Consider the following 17819-nt stretch of genomic DNA (forward strand, 5'->3'; position numbering starts at 1 on the left):
GGGAAGAGAACGGGGAATCTCATCTATTCCTGTTTCATCTACCGCTGATACTGCTGACCCCCCAACCTCCATTTTTTGTGCTGTTGCAACCTTTCCCAAGTTAACTCCTGCCCGCCTGTCTTTGCTGCTTCCACGTTTAGTGAGTTGTGTGATGGACAAGAGACGGTGCTTACCATCGGACAACGGGAAGGCAACGGATGGAGTAAAATGAGCAGATTGATAAAAAAAGATAAATTTGCTGGAATCAAAACTAGAGACTACTGGAGGTTAGGTAGGAGACTACTGGGAAGCTAGCAGTCCCAGTTCTAGTAACGTTGGTACGAGAGAGCCCAGACTAGGGTGACAGAATCCCACATACAGAGAAGCGGAGTTATCTGAAAGCTATTTAGGAGGTAGGAGCTGGCAATGAATCCTGCTGTGGGGACCTGGCTGGGATGTTCCTGGGGGGAAGTATGCATGCCAAGTGTCTGCCTTGTCATTTACTGACAGAGGGAAACAGGGAGGAGATGATTAGGGATGGGAGGTGAAGGAGGGGAAGATGTCTAGTTGAGCGCTGCATCCGTTGATTTTAAGGTGCCTGAGGTCCACCAAGTGGATATAACCGCCTGTCCTCGGGTCTGGGCTGGAGGGGCAGCCTCGGAACACATCAACGCGCAGATGGGAATAATCCACGCCACGGGAGTGGAGCAGGCGCTGCTGAGTACCGGAGGGCCCGGGGTGCACAGAATGAAGGCCTCCCTTCTGGATTCTGCCTCTACTTTGGCCAGAGCCTTTCCTCCCCGTTCAGATGAGCTATGCTGACGTCAGCTTCAACAGGACAACTGCAGCCTTCCCCACGCCCTTCACTTAGATAAGGAAAAGCTTCTAGAATATCTCTTTATTTTCATTTATGTAAAAAATTCAAGGATATTCGTTTAATATCCATTTTGTTCTGCCAGTCGTTAGCGGTTTATACGTCTGCTATTAGACTGTTAGACTGTAACCTCCCGAGCGTGGTCAGATCTGTTTTCCCTAATGATAATCATTACCCTTGACTGAGAGCCGTGAACATGTCAGGCACCGGGCTAAGCAGTTTAGAGTTAATTTTTCTTTAATATGGGACATTTCCGTTCTCCACATCAAAATCCTCAACGCACCTCTGACTCCAGCCACTGGTGCATTGCCGAGTTTTGCGCTCCCTGCGCCATTCCCCAGACTCCCTGCGGGGGTCAGTGAGAGGCACTTCGAGGCCTGGCGCCCCCCAGCGTGAGGCCCTCTCCCCTCCCGCAGCTCTGCCCTCACAGCTGGTGCCCACCGGAGCTCTCTTGCTGCACGCCCGCGGGTCGAGCTGGGGGTACGGAGAAGTTAAAGCCCATGGAGGTCATCTTTTTTTTTTTTTATATTATGTTAGTCACCATACAGTACATCCCTGGTTTCCGATGCAAAGTTCGATGATTCATTAGTTGCGTATAACACCCAGTGCTCCATGCAATACGTGCCCTCCTTCACCAGTCTATCCCATTCCCCCACCCCCCTCCCCTCTGAAGCCCTGTTTGTTTCTCAGTCCATATCCCTTTCTTCCCCTACCGATCTTCCTAGTTCTTATGTTCCATAGATGAGAGAAACCTTATGATAATTGTCTTTCTCTGCTTGACATATTTCACTTAGCATTATCCATGGAGGTCATCTTTGACTAATGGGGGGACAGCCGCCCCTCCCGCTTTGTCCCTGTCCATTTCTGAACAGTTCTGCGTCTCATTTCCTAAGACTTCTCCAAAGCACCTGGCAGGACGGGGCACCAGCGGCCTGTACGGTGGGCGGCTGGTAGCTCCTCCTTCCCTTGGCTTCTCCTTCTTCCCTGTTTCCCACCCGCCGGCCTGCGTTCCTGCTCCCCCTGCTCCCCGGGATCACGCGCACCGCTAAGCCGTGTGCACACCAGCCTTCGCGCACCGCTAAGCCGTGTGCACACCAGCCTTCGCGCACCACTAAACCGTGTGCACACCGGCCTTCGCAGGCTGTGCGTCCGGGGGTCCCAGGCTGAAGCCTCTCTGAAACAGGCATTGCAGCCTTTATCCTTTAGACAACCAAGAGTTCAGAGGGATTCTCTGACTTGCTCCGGGTCACTGTAAATGGCAGAGCTGGGATTCAAACACATCCCCGCAGCACGGCCCGCTGGCCCACGACCCCGCGGCACTTGGCGCACAGCCGCCGCCCACGGACCAGAAACGCAAGCATGTTTAACATGCGGAGCGCACGTGACATCTTCAGACAGCAGAAAGGGCTGTTTCATATTAGAGAAACTTCTTGGGTTGTGGGACAGATGAATGCAAATTATGTGTGTTTGTCTTTACTTACATTCTAAAAATACGGATTTACAAATCAGTAAAAGGGGGACAAATGCCCCGGGTTTCCTGTTTACAAAAATACTCGTGGACACCCATGTATTCTACATTCCGTTGCTTTTCACTCTTTCAAACACAAGGCTGTGTTGCTTCTTTCTATGAGATCCTGTTGGAAGGACTCACGTAAGCCCCTACTGCCACCGAATTTTATGCCCACACTGAAGTCAATGAGCGGGCTGGACTGTACGCCCTCTTGCATTTTCCTTTTGTCCTGCACTCGTTTGCCCATCTCTGAGAGTAGCTAGGATGCCAGTGCCCAAATGAGAACGACGTTCTAGAAACAGCCTCAGAAATCAATAGAAAATGTGAGCTCTGTTGAGAAAAACAATGCCTGCTACCCCAGTATTCCTTTTTACAGACGCTTAACAGCCGTCCTTGATTCTGCTGCTCCCCAATGTGTTCGGCTCTGAGCCCGGATCTCCTCACTACTCTTCCTAAGCCATGTCAACCCCACTGATTCCTTACTCCCCACTTTCTGTCCAGATCATCACTGCTGTATTTGAGCAGTTGGGGGTTATTTTACCTTCACATTCTCTGTGATCACATTAGATGCCACAGATGTTCAAGCTGATGACTCACTTGGCCTTTTGACCCTGGTTCTTCGACCGCCTTGACCCTGATAGTCTCTCTTCCCGTCAACAGTACTTACGCACCTCTTTGTTGGACAGCTGCTAGGTGCCGCTAGACGCGGTATTTTTGCTGCTGCCTGCTCCATGTCCCACCACGGCACAAAGCAAGATCGTGAATTCCTATACGTCCTTAATACCAGCCCCTTTGAAAATGCTAAAACCGGGGCGCCTGGGCGGCTCAGTTGGTTAAGCGCCTGCCTTTGGCTCACGTCATGATCCCAGGGTCCTGAGATCGAGTCCCGCATCGGGCTCCCTGCTCAGTGGGGAGTCTGCTTCTCTCTCTGCACCTCCCCCTGCTTGTACTCTCTCTCTCTCACTCTCTTTCTCTCAAATATATAAATAAAATCTCAAAAAAAAAAAAAAAAAGGAAATGCTTAAAGCTGGAGGGCATTTACTCTGTGCCAGGTACTGTTCCAAGTCCTTTACGTTTATTTATACTCCTTAATCCTCGTTAAAACAAAAAAAACAAACTGCAAGACAGATACTGTCATTATTCCATTGCACAGAGAAGGAAATCGAGAGAGGGATGTTACAGGACTCGCTCAAGATCAGATGGGATCACCGTTTGCTTTTGCACCCAGGCATCTGGCTCGAGTTGGCCCTTAAGCACCGCAACCATCATAGCCTAAGAACTACCTGAACGCATGTATATAAAGTACTAAAAAGAGTTCTAATGCCACATGGTAAGGGCCATATTAAGTGTTAACCTCTGTTGTTGTTGTTGTTGTTATTATTATTATTAGCTAGTGACATTAGGACTCCTTGAACTTGCACTTTTTGCATATTGTGACTCCAGTCTCTCAAGCCCTCCAACCTCGTTGGCAATGATCTCATTCCTGGCTAGTGTAGACTCCACCCAGTTGAACTTTACAACTCGTGTTTCCTGTACGTCTCTACTGCCCTGTTGAGGCCCTGAGAGCCTGCTGACTATCTCCTGCCGCCACGCCAGGCCAGGACTCCAGCTCACTGCCGTTCCGCTACTAGAGCGGAGACCAGGGGACAGACCCAGGACAAAGACAGGGTCTGATGATGGTTACCAGGAAATTCTTTCATTTGACTTAACGGGAACTGAATCTTGAAAAAAAGAAAGAAAGAAAAAAAAAAACCGCTCCTTTGATCATTTTACCTCTTCTAACTACCATCCTACTTATTATTTTCTCCTCGTGGTCAACACTCCTCTCCCTTCTGTCCTTCTCGTCCCTTCCTCCCTAAATACACACACACACGCACGCACGCACACACTTCCCAGCTCCTCCATTTTCATCAATGGCTCCTTCACTGTTTCAGTTTCTTGGGCCACGAGTCACGATTTCCCCCTTCCTTCATGCATATAAGCACCTGTTGACTATTAAATGGAAAAACATTTCTCCCTCCATCTCTTCCTCTCCGTAGCCAGTATGTGATTGTCACCAAGTACGCGGCTGCTGTAACAGCCCCCAGCTGAACTCTGTGCTTCTAATTACTACCCACTGCACCTTGCATCTGACTTCCAGCCTTTCCTTCCTAAACAAGGTCTTTATTGCCCACTGCAACGGCTCCTCGTTTCTTCATTCTACCACACCTCCAGCTCGCTGCTTAGTTTTCTAGCTCTCCCTGCAAGGGGCCTCTAACTTCTCCTTGTTCGTCCTCTTACTCTCCATCCCGAGTCAGTGAGCCTTCGGACTCTGCACAGGCCAGCCATAGTATTCTCACATCCCATGAGCATGCCCGCCCACCTCGGAGTGTTTCTGGGATATCTTCATCCTCTCTCTTCCCCAAATCCTACCCACTTCTTAGGATCCACTTTGTCTCACTTGGTCCATTAAGACTGAAGATGGACGGCATGGGTCTTGACCCATCTCCTTCTCTGCCGAAAACCTACAGTCCACATTACTAAACAACTCAGGAATTACTGGGTACTTTCTCATATCGATCACCACTATTTCATGAGACTACGAAAATTACTTAATAACAGGAACCACATTTTATACTTTATAGCTCTCTTTCTGTCTAACAAAGTGCCAGGCCCTAGTAACTGCCCATTAGCCGGCTGCCTACAATGTAGGACACTTTCACTCTATTCTTTATAAAATACCAAACTCGAATCTAACCGAATAAATGCATCCACAGTGTCTTCTCATATTGACCGCAGGCCTAATGCAACAGGTTTCTCAACATGAGCCGAGTGTCACACTGCGCTTTCTCTAGCAGGTGTCTGTGACATTTTGTCCCCATGACTGCCTGTTTTTAAAATAAGAATTTAATATCTATCTGAAACCACTCTTTGTTTTCCCACCCAAATGGGAGAAGAAAGCGCAGCAGTGAACTCTTCCTCCAAATATTTCACTGGCACCCTTGAAGTACTCCTCATAATGGCAGTTTTCCTGATCAAGGAAGCCATCAAAGGACCGAATAATGGATCAAAACATCGTTTCCTATACATCTTACTTCAATTAATTTTCTGAAAAGATGTTCAAGAAGAATGAATGACAGGAGAAGTTCAGGTTCTAACTTTGCTACCACACGAGTACTTTTCATCTTTTTGATAGATTAGTTTCATTTCTGTGCCTTCTTTGATTATGATGGGTTTCCTCACGTTGTGTTTGAATACTGACGAGGTTGGACACTGTATACCTTTTTACAAGTTAGCTCTTTATATGGGAATGTTTACGGTTCTCTTATTCCCCCAAGAGCTCCCTGGTTAAGAAAATCCTCCTCAAGAATCACTCACTTACCACTAAGGAAAGAAAAAAAAAAAAAGAAACATCCCTGGAAAATTCTTGGTTTCCTCTCCTCAAACCACAGAGATGTAGGAAGAAATAAAAATCTCTGAAACTCCTTAAACTTTTTTTCTTAAAGTTATTCTTACTTGGTGGAAGTCTGCTTTGTGGTGTGCGTGAAGGCAAGATTCTGCAGTCTATGAATTTTTCCCAGGACTTTTTTTTTTTTGAAGAGAAGATGACGTTTCTCCAGATGTTTTTCCGGGTGATTATTTTTAAATAAACAAAGGAAAAAATAGCTGAGTGTTTTTTCACTCTAAAGCAGGGCAACATGGCATCTGAGAGCCAACCACACGCTAACAGTACGATGTGCAGCTTTGGCTTTGAGGTGCAGAGGCGACACCGCACTGCTGGTGTGGATCGTTCGCTGTGCTCAACCCGCGCTAACCATCTTTTCATGTCCTTGCTCCCCCTGTGTCAACGTGGGGCTCCGGAGCACGATCACATGGCAGAGCACAGAGGACAAAGGACAGGGCATCCAGTCTCTTCTCCAAACCGTGTCCTCTTTCAGTTTGGATCGTAAAGAGGAAAGAGCCAGTCTTTGACACCTGGGCAAGGTTTGCAATCTTCTCCCATCACAGGTCAGCAGAGGACACAGTGGCCACATCACTACAATTGTTGTTACATCAAGTTTTCTGTTTATTTAGATAAAGGGAATGCGCTTCAAGAGCTCCCTGAAATTCCCTCCAGATACCAGACATCTGGAATTTCCTTAAGAGGTCTATCCATGCGTTGCTTCACTTGCAGACCTAAAAACGTGCTCAGTAGTAAGATCTTGCCATTAAGATGTAGGCTTTTCAACTACGTTGCTACAAGTAAATAAACATGTCCCAGGGGCTCAAAAATCTGATGAAAAGTGATGTCACCTTTATCATCTCATTTGTCCTTGCAAATGTCACTTAAGGATGGCCCTGGAGGGGGGCGCCTGGGTGGCACAGCGGTTAAGCATCTGCTTTCAGCTCAGGGCGTGATCCCGGCGTTATGGGATCGAGCCCCACATCAGGCTCCTCCGCTATGAGCCTGCTTCTTCCTCTCCCACTCCCCTGCTGTGTTCCCTCTCTCGCTGGCTGTCTCTATCTCTGTCAAATAAATAGATAAAATATTAAAAAAAAAAAAAAAAGGATGGCCCTGGAGGGAGCCTGAAACACCTGTCTCAAGAATCAGTGTCTACTCTCAAAACGTCCAAAAGGCAGGCTTCTGGTGTTGATAGGACTCTCACTAGCTTCTGCTGCTGAGACTTAACCCTGGAATATGCACCACGCATCCTATCTGGCACCGATACGCGTTAGCCCTTAAAACCTACATCAACCCTACGAGGTACGTAAGCTCTTATCTCCAAGCTACAGACCAGGAAATTGAAGCACAGAGAAATAAGCTCCTTTGCCCAAGGTCGCAGGGGAACCGTGTGGCAAAGGTAGGATGTGAATCCTGTCTGGCGGCAGCCCCAACGTGCCGACCCTGCACTACACTGCCTTCATGAAGACCAAAAGCTTCCTTCTACTGAGTGCTTACTAAGTACTTCGGATCGAGCTAAGCACTTTTCAAATAGTAGCTTCTCTATTTCAGGGTAAAATTCTATCTTTTTTGAACTAGTTTTAATATATTGTTTTCTAATGAAGCTCTGAAGCTGGGTATACATAAACTAAAGCAAGACTCTTGGTAATTATCTAGTGAAATAAGATTCTCAACGTAAGATTTTCTGAACTTCAGGCCAGAAATGTTACCAACACAATATTGGATTTGGATTTTTTTTTTTCCATTTCCCTTAAGTAAAACCAGAGTATGTTAGGGGCCTTGATCAATTGAAATCTGGTACCATGAAATTTTGCTGTGGCTTTTACTTTAAAAAAGACAGCCCTAGGGGCTCCTGGGGTGGCTCAGTTGGTTAAGCATCTGCCTCCTACTCAGGTCATGATCTCATGGGTCCTGGGATCAGGCCCAAGTCCAGCCGAGTTGGGGGGGGGGGGGGTCCCTGCTCAGCAGGGAGCCTGCTTCTCCCTCTCCTTCTGCCACTCCCCGCTGTTCGTGCTCTCTCTTGAGCACTCATGCTCTCTCCCAAATAAATAAATAAATAAAATCTTTAAAAAAATACATTACTTAATTAAAAAAGACAGCCCTACAACTTAAAAGACACCTTTTCTTCTTTAGCTGGGGAAAGGCGCCTTACCGCTGGATGTAGGAGTTATTCACACCGCGGTGGTCCAAGTCGTGGCTGAGCGCGGCAATCAGCAGGGCAAGGGTCTCCAGGTCAGTGAGTCTGCTCTGCAGGGCCAAGGATGTCGCGGAAAGAAAGACAGGGACAACTTGGTGAAGTTCATGATTCTACCACGACTTTCCCCAATCGTGTGTGTGTTTCTCTGAGTGCTTTCCACGTGTGCTTCTTCAGGGTCACAAAGGACTCACGCTAGCATCCTGTTCTGCGGGGACTCGGAGCTGCTTTGGCTTCAGAAGGGCATTACTGTAAATGCCACTTATCGACAGAAAAGCTGAAGTGCCTCAACCACTACTCTGTCCACCTACGGCAAAGAGCATTAGCTCTTCGTGATCCACATACATGTGGAATCGGCAAAATAAACTTGAACTAACTGCTGGCCCTCTGCCTTCTAGTCCCTGCGTATTCTGCCGGCCTCGCTCTCGGCTGCTAGCCGCTCGAGCCTTAAGGAGCAGAGGCGTTGGGAACATTAAGCGAAACAATACACAGGGAAGAGGATTAGAAATGAAAATGTGGCTTTACGAAGTTGCACAATATGTTCCAAAGCCAAACAGAGGTTATTTTTGTAACAGCTGCCATTTGTATTATTTATCCTACTGGTCGCCTTCCTCAGTAAGAAAACAAGTAGAAACCATGATCGGCTCCACTCTGCTGGACCCTCAACACTGCACGTAGTATGTTTATGACATTAGACAAAATTATCATTTTGTTGTTCTTCATGGAAAGCAAGGACAGTCTTCAGCGGTATAATCCCGATGACCTTTCCACAGCCCAAAATAAGCTGATCCGATTTTTTATAAATGTTTGCTATGGCAGGGAAATACTACTATGGTATTTCATATGGCCTCTTGGACAACAATCCCCTCTTTTAGCTCTAGCCAGTTAAAATGTGCTCCCTATGGAAACAGAGACAGAGAACAACATTTTTAGAATTTCCTTTTTTTTTTTTTAAAGGGCATGGAAGCTCTGAATTTAAAACAGTTATGTGATGGATGCCTGGAATCACTTACCTAGAATAACTAGTCGATTCCCACTGAAGTTAGAATCTAAGGGCAGAGATAAGGATAAAATCTGGCCTGGAAAGGAACGAATTACTTGAACTTTTCTGCACTGATCTCCCTTGTACACAGTCTCTGGTCGATGTATATGACATTAAAACCCTTCCCATGAAATACCACTTATAAAATGTAACCGAGTGCTCCGGAGAAAATGCAAGAGAAGTCTGGACTTATCTGTGAAGCCACTTGAATGGTTTTCGAGGAATTCTACTACGGGGCAGGTTGAACGGGAACATGAGAAATTTGATACTTTTTCTTATGCTGTAGAAAATTCCTCTGGAGGAAGTATTTGTCCAAAGACTATTAAATTTAACATGAAGTTATTTTAAAGATTTTAAAAAATATGCCATATATACCACATAGGAAAGGAAATCAATAACTAAGTATTTTGCCACGCTAGTGTTCTTCAATTAACAAGATGTCACTTATTTTGTAAGTGGCAACAAATACTATTCCAATCATCATTAGTGCACATTAAAAAATACTTGAAAGAATATGCTGTGAATTTTACTACCAAAGCCAGAAGAGGTCTTAAATATAAAAACGGCTCTAAAAAGTACCTGAATCTTGCCTGCTTTTAGAGCAGCGAACATGCACTGAGCTGTATTAAAGGCGTGTCTCCAGTTATGATAGGCAACATTCTTCCGGTAATTCTTCTTAACGCTTAAAATCCACCTGCAAAGAACCTTTAGGAAATAAAGCATAAGTAGTAACAATACTTGCTAACATTTATCACATATTTACTATGTTCCAGGCACTGTACAAAGCCTTTACCTCTAACCCTCAGGACTCTGGGGGAGGCACTACTACTCTGATAATTTTACAGATGAGCAGACGGACATTCAGAGTGGTAACTTGCCCAAGGTCACGTTGCTCGTAAAGGGAGGGGCTAAAATTCGAACTTGAACAGTTTGACCTCGGAGCCCACCACGTGGACCACCATGCTAACTAAACGAGATGTAAAATTCAAGAGAGCCCTAAGGAAGGTATTTTTGCGTGGGTAGGGAGGGCACTGCCTAGCTTTTTAAAGGATGTTGTGTCCATGTGCCATCAATCAGGAGAGTCCAAGTAGTCAACTGTGAATGGATTCACTTTTAGACAGTCATGGAAATAGCCACTCTCAAGTTCTTCCCATGCTTCCAGCTTTTAGTTCTGCAAAGGTACTGGGTACAAGACTGTGCGGGTGGGTTGGGGGCTGAGACGGAGAGCGCATGGTCAAGCACAGAATGGAGCTCCCAAGTCCTGAGGCATCAGCAGGTCTTCGGCCCTTTTAAACTACGCTTAACTATTCAGGCAGAGTTATTGCTTGGTTGCCAAGAAGTAATTTTTAAAAATATATATGCAAAAGAAAGCCCTGGGGTCCCTATGAAAAAGATTTATTTTAAAAGATGGAAAAAAAAAAAGACAGACTTCAGAAAATCTCAAAAGCTGGGTTTAATTCAACTTCTAAGCAGTGTATTCAATAAAATCCTCAGAGACTCATGGGCCCTAAGCACGGTTATTTTTCGTGTTAGCATCAGAGTCTGCCTCTCTTCAATTCTGAATGATTTACTATACTTTGGGGGATCTGTAAAAACAAATATGTGCTTCCTCCTACGGATATCACTGGAGATGCTTCGAACACAAAGAGCACTGCCCTGGGGTTTGGAAAAAGTACCAGGGAAAGAATGTTGCTCTAACAGTATCCAACACAGAATGATTGGCTGCAGAAGCAGGCTGAAAACAAGGTTACTTCTTTGTTGGTAGAAATTGCTTATACAGGATTTGGTAGAAAATCAGTGCTTTCATAACCCTCCTTTTCTCTTCAGGTCTTTTTGTTCCTGTTCTGTAATGCAGTCCACAGGGAATTCTGATAACAAGCAACCCTAATGTCCCCTAGCTCTTGCGGCTCCAAATCACCCTATTTGGCAGAGGATTTCTGCGTGCCTAAGACTGACACGCGTTAATCCCAAATAGACTGCAGTTTCTTTCATCATGACCCTTTCTGAACAACATCAGCTAGAAAGGTGATAGTTTCATCTCATTGGCAGAATTTAAGTAAGAGCTCTAAACTTGCTTTGATATGCTGAGAAACTATAAAGTGTTCTAGAAAATTACTGGTGATGAATTAAAGAATCGAGGAGAATAAGCATGAAAGTTCAGAAATTTAACCCACGAGTATATCTCTTTACTATTCATAAATCTGTAGGTATAATTAAAAATACACATATATCACATAATATTAAATAATGACCAAAATGACTCTATGAAACATTAATTCCTGATGGACTATTCTATCATACTTCTAATAAGATGGGCCTAAGAGAACTGGGTAATCCAATGGATACAGTAGTTAGGAACGAGATTTAAGTACAGTTTTGGATTCTATTATCAGGACAGTCTTTTAAAAACATTTTTTTTTGGTATAGTTAACACATAATGTTACATTAGTTTCAGGTACACAACACAGTGATTCAACTTCTCTCTACATCATGCTGTGCTCACCACAAGTGTAATTACTATCTGTCACCACACAACCTTAATACCGTATCATTGACTATATTCCCTATGCTGTTCCTTTCATTCCTGTGACTTATTCATTCCATAAGTGGAGGCCTGTATCTCACACTCCCCTTCGCCCATCTTGCCCATCCCCCCAACCCCCTCCTCTCTGGCAGCCATCAGTTTGTTCTGTGTATTTATAGGTCTATCAGGATGTTAACGGCATTTAGGAAAATCATGGTCAGATCTGCTCAGTGCTTGGTGGATATGCCTGGCGTGTTCCAATCTGCACTACGGTCTTTTGCACGGGATTACTGAGTAATCAGGTGCAGTGTGGATGACCCTAGGGAGCAAGTTCATGGCATTGATCAGACTCCAACCACGGCGAAGGCTTCCTGAGTGGCAGACTCGAGATGCTCTGGGAGAAAGAGAAGAACCAGAAAACAGCCCAGTTTCTGCCCTCAAGAATCTCAATCAGTAGTGAAAATAGTAAAAGTGCACCTATAAAGGAAATAAGTAAAATCGAGACCACAAATTGTCAACAGTGTCCCAAGAGAAAAGTGTGCTGTGGCAGGAGTGGAGCAGCCTTGCAAGTGGGGCAGTCCGTTCAGGAGAGGAAGGACGTGTGAAAGACAGAAGGTGAAAATAAGCACAGCACATGCAGATTGGTTCAAGTAGAGTCAAGAGTCTGTTTCATAGGTCAGCAAGAGCAATGACTGCCATGTTTATAGGAGAGTAACTCAAGATTTGGAAGCCAAGAAGGGACATGAAGATTTGACAGACCTTTCAGTGGGAAAGATTCTTTGTCGGGCCAGCTTCACGATGCCAACATCCTCTCCAGCAATAACGTTTTAATTTTATTACCCTAAAATTATACTGACAATAATATCTGAAATAAACACGACAGGAGAGTCACTAGGGCAGGAAGGCTAATCAGAATGACTGTGATATTCAAGTTAATGCTGGCCAGCGTCAGGAATAGCAGTTATTCAAACAGAAAAGGAGAGTAAACGAATGAGATATTGAAGAAAAATATCTGCCTAGTGAGCAAGAATTCAAGAAAGGGTAAGAGAAAAGATTACTAAAGAAATTCTGTGTGACTGGGGCGCGGGGGGGGGGCTCCATCGGTTCAGTGTCTGCCTTCAGCTCAGGTCATGAGCCCCAAGTCTGGCTCCTGCTCAGTGGGGAGTCTGCTTCTCTCTCTCTTCTGCCCTTCCCCCAGCTCGTACATGCATGCTCTCTCTCAAATAAACAAATCAAATCTTAAAAACAAAAAAAGAAATTCTGAGTGACTATCATCATATCCAGCACTCACATGCTATCTGCAAACTTACAGGTGTTTCAGAAATAAGAAATAAATCAACTTATAACAACTTCATAAGTAGGTGTAAGGATCAGATTCCTTTGGCCTGGCTGGGCCCTTTCCACAGAACCATTGCTAGTTTAACGTATGGGAAATCGCAGGGATCTGAAATGCTGCCTTACTTTTTAAGGTCATGTAACTAGTAAGAAGCAGAACGGAGATTCACATTTAGAACTGGCTCTAAATGAGGTCTTTAGTCCATTAATAGAGAAGGCTTTTAAAAATGAGCCCTATAACCTACAGTAGAGAAATCTAATGGGGTGATAAAATAAACAGCAGAACGTCATAGGACACAGGAGTATAGGTATATACACACGCATTCAGACAGACAGTCACATCGATGCGTGTGTCATTCTCCCAAGACTGCCACTGGGGAAGTCATACCATGATCCCAATGAACAGACTGTGAAACTGAGAACTTGAGAGATTGATTGCTTAAGGAAATAAGAGCTAATGACTAGAAGAGCTATAACTCACAATCCATGATCTTTCTACTCTGCCCACGCTCTCTGAATTTCCAACAGAGGCAATACCAACCAGAGAACTGTTCTTGAGAGCTTCTTGAAATAATCAAATGACATCATGTCCTTTAATCAGCATGGCTCTAAGAAGAGTGGGGTAGTATTAGAGTCCACAGACAGTCATTCTTGGTTTTCACCCAAGAGACATATAAACTTTGGCTAAATTTAAGAAAGAATACCCCAAGAACACCATTGATGGCACTGTAATAACCTAGCTGTATGAGCCCTTCCTTTTCATTCCTAACTGTGAGGCTTTTGAGAGCAGGGACAACTCTTTGCTGAAATGAAGACTTAGCACGGTGCTGGGTACACTGTATATATTAATAAAGTTTCATTTTATGAAGTCGTGGATTGCTAAATAGTAGAGGCCTTCAAGGTATTTAAATTTCCAGGCAGGAAATCTGTATAAGAAAACTAGAAATTTGACTGACCAGAAAAAAATTAACTTCAAAGGCAAATTACTACATTTTTTCCCCCAAACAATCCTTTTTCTTCTCCCTTATTCTTAGATGCTATACCCATAGCTATTCCCTGCTCTCTCCACACGGGTATTAGAAGATACTGATTGAAGTCTTGCTGTTTTCTGAGAGCTGAATAAGGTAATCAACAGGGGTTAATATCAGTTTTCATCCTCGCCCCATGTGGGTAACCCCTGTTCAAACCCCAAGCTTGGCCTCCCATCAAGCACCTGTACTCCCTCATTTCCAAAGGAGATCACTTTGTTTTGGTCCTTCTCCGCACTGTGTTGTCATAACCTCTGTGATCGGAGCAGGTTACTTCCCTGTTTACAACCCCTCAGTGACTCACCATTGTTTTCAGGATAAAATCCAAATTCCTCTGAAGAGCTTACAGGGTTACACACGGTTTGTTTTTACCTTCCTCTCCACTTGCGTCCCTTGCTTCCCTCACTCCCTGCACCAGGGCTCCGCAGCCCCAGCCCCACTCTCGCATCCTGCCTTTGCACACCCTGCTCCCGCCAGCGGGAGTACATTCCCCTGTTCTTCGACTTGCTGCTTGACAAATAGTAAGAACCCAATAAAAATCTTTTTAGGGTTGATCATTTTTCTTTAAAAATCTCAGGTAGGCATTAGGTGACAGTGTATTGATTAATTCATTCTTACACACACACTCTCTCTCCAAAGGACACAACTGTATTCCCACCTCGTGTTTCATCTGGAAGTTCTGCACAAGGTTGAGGTCAGTGAACATCCGAATTGTGCACAGCGCCGTTTCTAGGTCAGACAGCTCGAAGTCACTGAAGCCGAAGTCGGTGATTTTAAGCGTCTGAGCAGATGGTACCACAGCGGCCTTGGGGAAAGAGAGAACAAAATGAAGGAGCACAGTTAATTTTATAAAGCAGCAATGATTCACAAAGCTTCCTCACTTCACTACAGGGAAGTGACACATTGTGTTTATTTTTTCTTTTTAATGTATACCCTAGAAATCTTTTGATAAAGGAGCTACTTCTGGGTTTTTTTGTTTGTTTTGTTTTTTTTTAATGAGTCCCTTGGGCGGTAACAAATACGGTTCCAGGTATGGTAGGTGGAGGAGAGAGGGTGGCTGCCCAGAGATTGCACCTAGAACAGTAAGCAGAGCTGACTCCAGGGATCTGGCCCCTTCGTACCTCCCCAGTCTTAGCCATTCAACAGCTACACACTGAGTAACTCTGCGGGACCTATCCCAGTACTACGGGCTGGGAGCAAGACGTGAGCAGGATGGCGATCGTGTTCTAAGTATTTTCTGCTTAACTGGTAAGACAGTCTTACTAAGCAGATACTCCGGCTCTGTTTTTCAGGTACAGACCCGTAAGCACAAAGAGGCTAGCGGCCTTACCCAGAGTAGCCCAGCTGCTTAATAATCCAGGCAGACTATCCTATTTTCCGATTTGACACGATCTCTACTGTGGAGGTGAGCAGAACGCACTTCACCCGAGCCTGATTGTAAGACTCACCTAGGGTGCCCGTTAAAAAAACTCAAGTGATTCTGATTCAGTAAATCTGGGATGGGTCTTGAGAAGTTTTGTCTTCTGGAGGAGAATCTGTTTTTTTAATTAATATCCTTGGTTTTAATTTGATAATCATTTAATTGTAGTAAACACCTGCAATGCCTTCAAATATACCGTGCTCCTTTTCATCACCGTTTGTACCTCCTGCTTCTCCTACAAAGGACCTACTCTCTTTAACTGACCGACTCCTTTAAAGCACAGCTCGCATCCAAAGAAAGGATGAATGCCCTTCAGCGTGGACCCCACCTTGGGAACGTCTGTTCAATTACAGGAAGTTCACTGTAATGTAACTTCCTGTTTATCCGTCTCCTAAGTCCCCTGGGATCTATAGGCAGGACTGTATCTTACACATCCCTGTATCCATCGTGAATACTGATGGATACAGCTTTGATAACTGTCAACATGAACATTTGTTAAATAGTGAGAGGGGAAAATCTTATTCCCTTCACTTAATATGAGTCATAAGTTCCAGTTTTAGGGTCCCAAAACCACCAAGGAGGGTGAAGCCCACGAACCTGGGTTGGAAAACTAGCAGACCTGGCAAGTGCATTCCAATCTGTTATAACATTTAAAACTGGGAGATTTTAACAACGACATCAAAAAAAAAAAAAAAAAAAAAAAGGATTTCTGGCTTTTGAGAAATCAGGCCACTTGGAGCCCCAATTCTCATGAAGCAACCCTGGCCAAGGCCAAGGCGCCTGGCCCCGTCGGGTGGCACAGAACTGTCAGACTTCTCTCTTAGACTTCTTGCCGGGCCCGGTGGGCATCGGAACTTGCAGGAACCCCCACCCCTTTCCCCCTTGACCATTTTCCCTGCCAGCGCTTTAAGTACTTTAGCCATATTGGGCTGCGATTCACCTGATGAAAAGAGGCTTTAACTTGGTGCCAGGCAGAGGGAAGACAAATTAGGAAATCTGAACCCGGCTCCTTCCCTTCAGTGTCTTTTCCTTGACTCCCTCCAAACCCCTTAGTTTTCCTAGGAGTGTCTAGGATATCACTATTCTGCTTTACCTCCATCGTTTCCAAACCAAAAGAGTCCAAAGTAATAAAATCTTACGGAGCAATCCCCGGCTTTCCCCTACGAGTCTTGGGGCGCTTGCCCACTCTCCTGCTCTCTTGATCTTCACATTGTACTTACATCTATCGGACACGTTTAAACTTTAAATTAGCGTCACCCTCTCCATAGTCCAGACTAAGACTCTTTCCCCGGGCCCCACATTCACGAGAAAATACGCATTCTGTTAGGATAGTCCCACAGGCTGCTGCGTGGGCTGAAATGGGAAGAGAGGAGGATTTAACATGTTTGGATAAAGGGCTCCATTGTTGACAGCAGCATCGGACATCAGAGCTGGCGGCAGTACAGTGCAGTGCAACCCCGCGGTGCGGAGGTGGGAATGAGCCCACCTTGTAACTCAAAGCAGATTGCAGCTGCTTCCCTTACACGGGCTGCACTCGACAAGAGAACAGATGTTTTTTTTCCTTAGGGCATCGTTATTCTTAGGAAAAAGTTTTCTTTCTTTCCTTCCACAAAGGATATTTTAGACACTACGGGATGAAGACGGCCAACACAGCTTGCGTCTCTCTCCTTGACACTCGAATTCCTAACCTCTCCACGGAGAGAAAACAGTCTTTCCTTGTGCGTGTTCAGTCACCCCGCGCCCCGACTCAGCCTTTCCGCACTGACCCGGGGGGGACGCGCAAATATTTTCCTTTGGAACTTTGTGCTCAGTGACACAGAAGTTCAGAATTCTTGGAACGGATTGCCAGCCAGCCGTGAGCAAGCCACAGGTCATTTACAGCCCTTGTCAACTGCCTCTTCGACCACGGCGAGACAATTCAACTTTCTGTGTGTCTTGAAAGGGCTTGGGATAGAGGTGATTTTAAATAAAACGTATTGCCTGTAATTCTTACCATTTCATAAAACAAAATGGTCTACAGGTGACTCGGGGCAGAGAATAAAGTTTGCGGTATTGCCGGGATAGGTTATGTTTATATAATTCTGGATTTTCACAGCTGCTTCAAGAGACAGTTTGTTTTGCCAGAATTTGTAAAGTGACTTTTTTCTTCAGGGGATAATATAACTTACTGCATGGTGGCACTGAAGACTGACAGAAATAACATACTTTTAAAGATTTTTGTAAAGCAATAAGGCGCTATACAGGTGCGTATGTATTATGGTTGAATGATCCAATTCAACTATGATACCATTGAATCCCACAGAACACCGCTCATTCCCCCACGAGAGAGCATAATGCTTGTGAGTCCTCAGGCAACAGTGTTTAGGTATTTTATTGCTTAATTCAAATATACTTAAGCTCTTCTAGAGTTGGGAGTTTGATTTGTGTCCGATTAACCAAATACGGAATGCAAAAAGGACACGTAAGTGTCTGCCTTCGGCTCGGGTTGTGGT

At 44.9% G+C, this 17819-nt stretch overlaps 1 protein-coding gene across 3 annotated transcripts in view; it reads right to left on the reverse strand.

The window, feature by feature from the left end:
* PDE5A (phosphodiesterase 5A) overlaps window positions 1-17819 on the reverse strand; it is a 141310-nt gene that overhangs the window by 21438 nt on the left and 102053 nt on the right. For all 3 annotated transcript variants that reach the window (XM_026499250.4, XM_026499253.4, XM_026499252.4), the window contains exons 12-14: window positions 14566-14712; window positions 9600-9725; window positions 7937-8031 (exon numbers count right to left, since the gene is read on the reverse strand). In XM_026499250.4, coding sequence (XP_026355035.2) covers window positions 7937-8031; window positions 9600-9725; window positions 14566-14712 — 368 coding nt within the window. The remainder of the gene's footprint in view (window positions 1-7936; window positions 8032-9599; window positions 9726-14565; window positions 14713-17819) is intronic.

This window comes from Ursus arctos, unplaced genomic scaffold, assembly GCF_023065955.2.
Source record: "Ursus arctos isolate Adak ecotype North America unplaced genomic scaffold, UrsArc2.0 scaffold_11, whole genome shotgun sequence".
In the NCBI taxonomy this organism is placed as follows: domain Eukaryota; kingdom Metazoa; phylum Chordata; class Mammalia; order Carnivora; family Ursidae; genus Ursus; species Ursus arctos.